The sequence below is a fragment of the Chenopodium album genome, chromosome 13 (assembly GCF_948465745.1).
Source record: "Chenopodium album chromosome 13, dcCheAlbu1.1, whole genome shotgun sequence".
NCBI lineage: Eukaryota > Viridiplantae > Streptophyta > Magnoliopsida > Caryophyllales > Amaranthaceae > Chenopodium > Chenopodium album.
In genome coordinates this window covers 21,009,827-21,016,664 of record NC_137846.1, presented here as the reverse complement: position 1 = coordinate 21,016,664, position 6,838 = coordinate 21,009,827, and the positions used below count along the sequence as shown (strand labels likewise).

Genomic DNA, 6,838 nt, shown 5'->3' with positions numbered 1-6,838 from the left:
TTTTAGGAACTCACTAAAATTCATCACCCATCTTATAGTAGTTCGTCTCAATTATCAGACATGTCAAGCAATATAGTTATATTTTGATACATATATACAAGTAAAATTTAGGTCCTGCTGCAATGCTAATTATCATGTCAAATAGAACAAAATGAAATAAAATAAAAGATAAAAGTATTGATGATTTAAATAAATAGAGAGTATGTAAAGTAGTGTTTATTGGTTGTACACCACGAAAAACAAAATTAGCAAACATACTGCATGTATTGATGTATTTAATTTCTAAGGTAATCAAATTCTTTATAGGAAAAATTGACATTTGCTACCAGCGAAAACACCCCTGTCACATTTACTACCTGTTTAAAAAAATATTTTAAATTATTACCACACAAATTCCCTAACTGTATATATTGCTACCACTTAACAGAATCCGTTAAGGTTCCGTTAAGTGGGCCCTATATTTCATTAAATAATAATTTAAATTATATAAAAAAAATTTAAAAAAAAAAAATAATTCTCAAACACCTCCCCTCCCCTTCCCAGCGTCAGCCACCCTCCCCCCTCCCCTTGCTGGCGGCCAACTGTTTCCCCGAAACCGGCGAACCCCACCTCCTCCATTTCCCCTCCTGCCAACCACCCCTAACCTCGTGGTCGGTGCACCACCCACCCGCTGCTAAACTGTCACCTCCGCCGCGAAATTCCACCAAATTCTTCATCGGCGGTGCCCCGACCTTTCCCCCACCCCTACGCAGCCAATGAACCCCTTTCCCCTTCCTGTTGCCCCGACCACCAGCCCCAAACCATCGGCCAATTGAAACCCTAAAATTCGAAATCGAAATCGAATTCGAAATCATAAACCACCCGCCCCAAACCACCGAAATCGAAACCCTCGTTTAGGGTGGTTTGGGGCTGGTGGTTTAGAATTGGGGATGGCCGAAAGGTAAGGGAAGGGGAGAGGGTCGATTTCGGTGTGGGGAATAGGGAGGGAGGCGATTTTTGGTGGGGGAAAGGGAAAGGGAGTGGTTTCCGGTACGGGGTGGGGGTCGGGGTCGGGGCAGCAACAACGGGAAAAGGGAGGGGGGTTGTCTGCGTAGGTGGGGGAAAGGGAGGGAGTGGGGTTGCGCCGGCAGGGGGGAGGGGGTGGCAGTTGAGGGGACGGGTGGGCTGCAAGGTGGTTGAACGGTGACAACTAGCCGTTGTTGTGGGCCCCTCAAAAAGAAACAGTAACAGGGTTAGTCAGTGGTAGTTATTTCTACAATTAGGGAATTATGGTGGTAGTAATATAAAATATTTTTTTAACCAGGTGGTAAATCTGATACGTGGTGCTTTTGCTGGTAGTAAATGTGAGTTTTTCCTTCTTTATACTAATAATTATATAATATGAATAAGAATTCTTGCCAATTTGAATAAAGCATACATTATCAACTACAACAACATCAAAACTAAAGGCAAAAACTATGGCAAGAAAGGAAACCAACAGTTAATAACTATAATTAACCAAAGAAAGGTTTATATATATTTCATAGATTTCATTTGTGGCCAAAATATTCTACAAAGAAATTGTAAATCCTCACCTATAATGCCTCTATAAACAATGATATTCTTTATTAATTTTAAAATCATATTCTTTAGTCATAGTTTTCTTATCATGTTTAAAAAATTGGCTTTAAGAATTCTCTAAAAGCTCATAGTGACCATACCCATGAAACAAAATACTTATAGGGTACTTGTCATTATATTCTTCCCCATAATTTGATATGTTTGTCAATTTGTTTGTCTTCTGATCTTTCATAAAGACAGATATCAGATTCCTGATACAATAAAACATCAATTGTTACCATAAACACCATATTTAAGAATTTGAAGTTAAATAGAGCGAGAGATTATTATATACACCTGAGTGCACAGTACACCTATGAATATGTTGTTCTTAATTTAATGATTGTTTTTCATTTAATCATCAAATAAAGACCAAAAACTAACCTTGGATGGATTAGTTGGATACATGGTGCACCCGAGAACATATAAAAAATTTCATACAAGCAAAACACTATACATGCAAAATAATGGAAGTTATCAAATACTCACTTGAGCACATGAGATGCCTTTCGTACTTCTAGTTCTCCGCCCCAAACATAAGGCTTTTGAATCCTCTCAACATACACATCAAAGTCTTCATCAATGAACCTATAAAAGAGTTTAAGATTACACACATAGATACACTTCAAAGAAAATTCTTTTTGCAATAAGAAAGAAACATACCCTTCCATTTCTTTGCGCCTCTTTAAGAGCTCTTCGACCACCTATAAAGAAAACAGAAGAAATATGTTTAAGATCCAAAATTTGTTTATAACAACTAATTACTTTGTTTATTTATTGCATAAAATCGCTTTACTATTTAGTCTTTTAAACAATCCACCTTAGCCCTCAAATCATCAGCAAGCTCTCTCTGACGGTCTTCATCAGGCACTCCCTCTCCGGTTTGTAAGCAAGCTCCGTGAGCTATTGCTCTAAACAAACATCGGCCATCTGGTTGTACACCTTTGATCATTTTGAAAAAGTGACGTTCATTACTATAATATACAGAGCAATATTTTGTTTAATTAGTTTCATGTGTTTTTAAAACCAAGCAATAAAACTCAAATGCAAGACATTAGATTACCAATGATGCTAAATAATGTCAGTAACTGAAATTGTAAAGCTCATTTTGCATAGGAAGTCAATCAGACTAATAATTTCACAATATACTATGAAAAAAGTCAATGTTTGAAAACTTGACTTTTCTAGAAAATGGTGTCAATGAGTCCTGACTTTTTCCCGGAAGATAGAGTCACATTTTAAAATTAATAATCATGGACTTTAGACTATAGATTGAAATTTTTATATAAAAATGAACACAGGAATTATATTTTATGGGCAATAAACTAAATTACAGTGCAAGTAAATCAGTAAAATGAATTGATTTTTTTTTTTAAAAAAAAAAATATTAAATCTGTAAAAATATTGGGATAATCCACAACCACATGTTCCAATTTTGTTCAGAAATTATGGCATTGAATACTCAGATTGGTCTAATATTTTGCAACAAGATAGTCTGATAAGTGTACTGAGCAAATAATTAAGAGAAGATTAAAAAGTTTAGAAAATATCGAATTCAACAAAATATAAAATTGAATATAATCAATTGAAGATTATGAACAAATATAGCTACTTAGATATATAAAATGGAGGTAAAAGAAAAAAAAAATTAAAAAAAAAATATACCTGTAACCCGAAAATCCAATAAATCACAACAACCCTGTTCGCTAACAATGCTCTCCGCCTCATTGACAACGCCAACAATGGTCTCCGTCTCACCCACAACGCCGTCGTTCGCAACAACATCATTGAAAGAAAGATAGACACAAACTCCATAGAGAAGATAAGCGAGGTCAAGGCGGTGAATCCAACGAGCAGGTCTAGCATCACAAGCGACATTCCACGACCCCTCGCCTCGTTGCTGGTGGATTGCGGGGCGGAGGTAATCCCTCCGCCAATCACCGCTGGCAACAGCAGCCGGAACATTTACCCGCCAAATGGAGACCGAAGAGGCTCCATCGGCGACGTTATTGGTCGGTTGAGAATGAGATTGATGGTAGTGGTTGTGGTGGTGGAGGGAGAAGGTTTGAGGGGATATATTCCAAGGCTTCAATGGGCGTGCGCAGAGTAATCCAAGCATCACCGTTGAGATTTTTTTTTTTGGGTTTTGGTTGTTTGGTGTGGTTGGTGGATTGCGTTTGGGGTTTAAAGGGGGTTTTAAGGTGATTTTGGATGGGTATTTTTGTAATTTCATAGTCTTATTGTAATTGGTAAATAATTTGATTCTTTCAATTTTTGTTCTGATTTTCTGCCATCTTTTGTATTGGGGATGTCTAGAGGTTGAGATCTCTTATGATTTTATTATCCCAAGTGATCTCTCTTTATCTTTATTTTAATTTGAGTGTTTCTAATTAATTGGATATGTATATCAATGTGATTTTTTCTACCAATAATACTTTATCTATAAACAAATACTGTTTATATTCTTTTAGTTGCAATACTTTCATTGACACGATATTTTATGCGGTTAGTTTGACTTTGTAAAAATATTATGTAAGTGCAATTTGTTAGGGAATAAACAAATGATAATGTTAAACAAATAAAAATGGGTGAATAGGTTTTGTAAATGTAAGGTGTTCAGGTAAATATACCCACTCAGCTGGACCAATGGGAGCTTGACACATGTCAATCCAGCTCAGCCCAATTAGGTCAATCAAAACTGAACACGTGGCCCTCTGGTTTTACAACTCCTAATGAGCCATGAGCCCGTACCATCTAATTACCTAATAAGGTAAAAATAGCAAAGCAATTAGGTTAAAACCCTAATTTACGTGCATTTCCTTACACTATATAAACCTTCTTTAATGACGGGTTACAAATGTTGAAAGGTGATTAGAGTTCTCTAACTACAATTAATACCATTCCAATTTAATGTTTTGACTTTTGACCTTCTGGTGCTAACTTGATTGTTGTAGGCGAAACTCCATCAAGCCTAGGGTTCGTTATTTTGCAGGTGTACTGACCTAGTGAGGCATATTCGGTATTATAACTTTCCCTTGAGACATCCAAATTAAAAAACCTTACAATATTTGATGTCGTTTATGGGGAAAGTACTGCTGAAATGACTCAAGAAAATCTTACACCACCCATTGTAGACCTTGAAATCCTAGTCGAGGACGATGTTGATATCGAGCTGGAAATGGGAGTTTATACCAACCTAATGACAATACATAGTTTGAGGGGAAGGCATATGCGATCTAGGGATTTACGGGAGAGAGTTCCTACTTAGATCAATACGGCAAGCGCAAAGGCTTGGAAATCCCTGCTTGAAGTTCTTGCAAATGAACTGTAACATCCCTAAATATTGAACAATTTTATATAAACAAAGAGGGGTTTGACTTTTTGTTGACTTTTTTCTCCTCTCCCATGGCGATTTTCTGAATCGGTGTTCTCATGTAGTAAGCTCGATCATAGCTCGCAAGAAGGAACAATCAACCCCACTCCTCAAACCCCATCTTTTGGTTCATTAGCTACTTCAGGTCTTAATCAATTGAAGGATTTGAATGGCACTAGAAACCCTAGTTCGATTCCTAAGGTGTTTAAGATGAGCTTAAACTGGTAACTCCACCTTCTCATTTAGTTCATCCATGTGTAGGGAAGATCACTAGAGCTGATTTGAAGCTTCTTGAGCAACACCATCAAGCTTTTCATTACCAATTATAGCAGAAATCCAATGGAACAGTACTTAGGGTTTCCCCAGTTACTGTTCCATTGCCTAGCTCTACAGTTGCTCAGCCGATTGATCCTGTTCCGGTTGTTTCTAGGGTTGATACTCTTCTTGAACAACCAGAACCGATTAAACAGCCTAGTAAACCCACTAATAGGGGTGATCTATTCAGAGGCAAGCTCACTACGAAGGGTTCTGCTCTGTCTTTTGTTGCTCCTGTTCTTAAGGATGGGAAACATGTAGCTAAGTTGCAGGCTGTAGAGATTGAGGCAAGTAACTTAAAGTGGTGTAATGTCATTATCTTTTATGTTGTGTGTTTTTATCCCACGATTGTAGCTGTTCATAGGTTCATTGCTCAACATTGGAGTAATTTTGATAAACCTGATATATTTTGGCATGATGATGGCTATTTCATAATTAATCTTTGTTCTGCTGATGATAAGAATGTTGTTTTAAGTTTAAGGCCTCATATGTTTAATAATAAACCTGCAATAGTCAAGCCATGGAGTGATTCAATTTTCAGGCTGAAATATTGAGAACTGTCCCACTTTGGGTTAGATTGCCTAATCTGCCTCTTAATTGTTGGGGACCCGAAACTCTAAGTAGGATTGGCAGTATACTTGGGGTACCTTTGCGTGCTGATGAGTGTACTTCTAGACAACTTCGAGTATCCTTTCCTAGGATGCTAGTGGACGTTGATATAACTAAACCCTTACCTAGCTTTGTGACATTTGAGAGTCCTTCAGGTGAGGTACTTGAAGTGAAAATTCAATTTGAATGGACTCCTCCTTTTTTGTAAGAAATGTGATAAAGTTGGACATGACTGTAATGCTATTAAGCCAAAGGTTCCTACTAAACCTAAGGCACAACAAGTTCAACCTCAGAAAACTCAACCTAAACAACAAGTTTTGGTTCTAAAGCAGAATGTTCTAGCTGCCGGTGCTTTAGTTCCAGAGCAGGAACACGATAAAAATAAGGATCCTGCTCCTCAACCTTTAGTTACTCCTGCTCATTTTTCTTTTGCTGCTTATTCTAATGCTGATTGAAGAGTGCTGAGTAAGAAAACCAGTGAAGGAATTATGTCTTTGATAAGTGCAATTACTAGAAACATTAAGGATCACTATTATGGAGATAATAAGTTTATTTTTTTGTGTTGTCATTGTCTGTTGCTAGATATGATAAATTAACTTTAGGCTAGTCAAATAGTCCAAAGCCCAATAGAGTGGATCCTATGAGGTCACACAACAAGGGTATTAGGTCAAATAAGTTAGAGGCCCATTAATGGGCCTTATGAGGATATGACAGATCATGATTGGTGTTGGGTTCGAGTAGTTAGATTAGAGTTAGGAATTTGGGCTTGACATGGACTCTTATTTTAGATATGATCTATAAATAAAGTCCATGACAAACAGTTGAATTAAGTCACAATTCACAAGTCAGTAAATTGTGAAACAAGCAACCAATTCCCAAAAACCCTAAGCTCTCACTCTCACTCTCACTCACGGCCCTCCTTTCTCTCTCACCTCTCCGTAC

The 6,838-nt window shown here is 37.3% G+C and overlaps 1 protein-coding gene across 1 annotated transcript; it reads right to left on the bottom strand.

Annotated features, from left to right (window-relative positions):
- Positions 1–1,539: 1,539 nt before the first annotated feature.
- Positions 1,540–3,801, bottom strand: LOC145576487 (uncharacterized). The gene is made up of 5 exons (XM_081634245.1): positions 3,265–3,801; positions 2,420–2,541; positions 2,263–2,303; positions 2,089–2,187; positions 1,540–1,811 (listed from the first exon to the last, which is right to left on the bottom strand). The coding sequence occupies exons 1-5, from the start codon at positions 3,716–3,718 to the stop codon at positions 1,667–1,669; spliced, it is 861 nt and encodes a 286-aa protein (XP_081490371.1). The 5' UTR covers positions 3,719–3,801; the 3' UTR covers positions 1,540–1,666.
- Between the last annotated feature and the right edge of the window lie 3,037 nt (positions 3,802–6,838).

What these genes read in the sequence shown, in the direction of transcription:
- LOC145576487 (XM_081634245.1), bottom strand. Translation starts at nt 3,718, where the DNA reads ATGCTTGGATTACTCTGCGCACGCCCATTGAAGCCTTGGAATATATCC. An exon ending in CTGATGATTTGAGGGCTAAG is followed by an intron (nt 2,304 to 2,419) that starts GTGGATTGTTTA and finishes TTTTCTTTATAG; the next exon opens with GTGGTCGAAGAGCTCTTAAA. An exon ending in AAGGCATCTCATGTGCTCAA is followed by an intron (nt 1,812 to 2,088) that starts GTGAGTATTTGA and finishes TTATTGTATCAG; the next exon opens with GAATCTGATATCTGTCTTTA.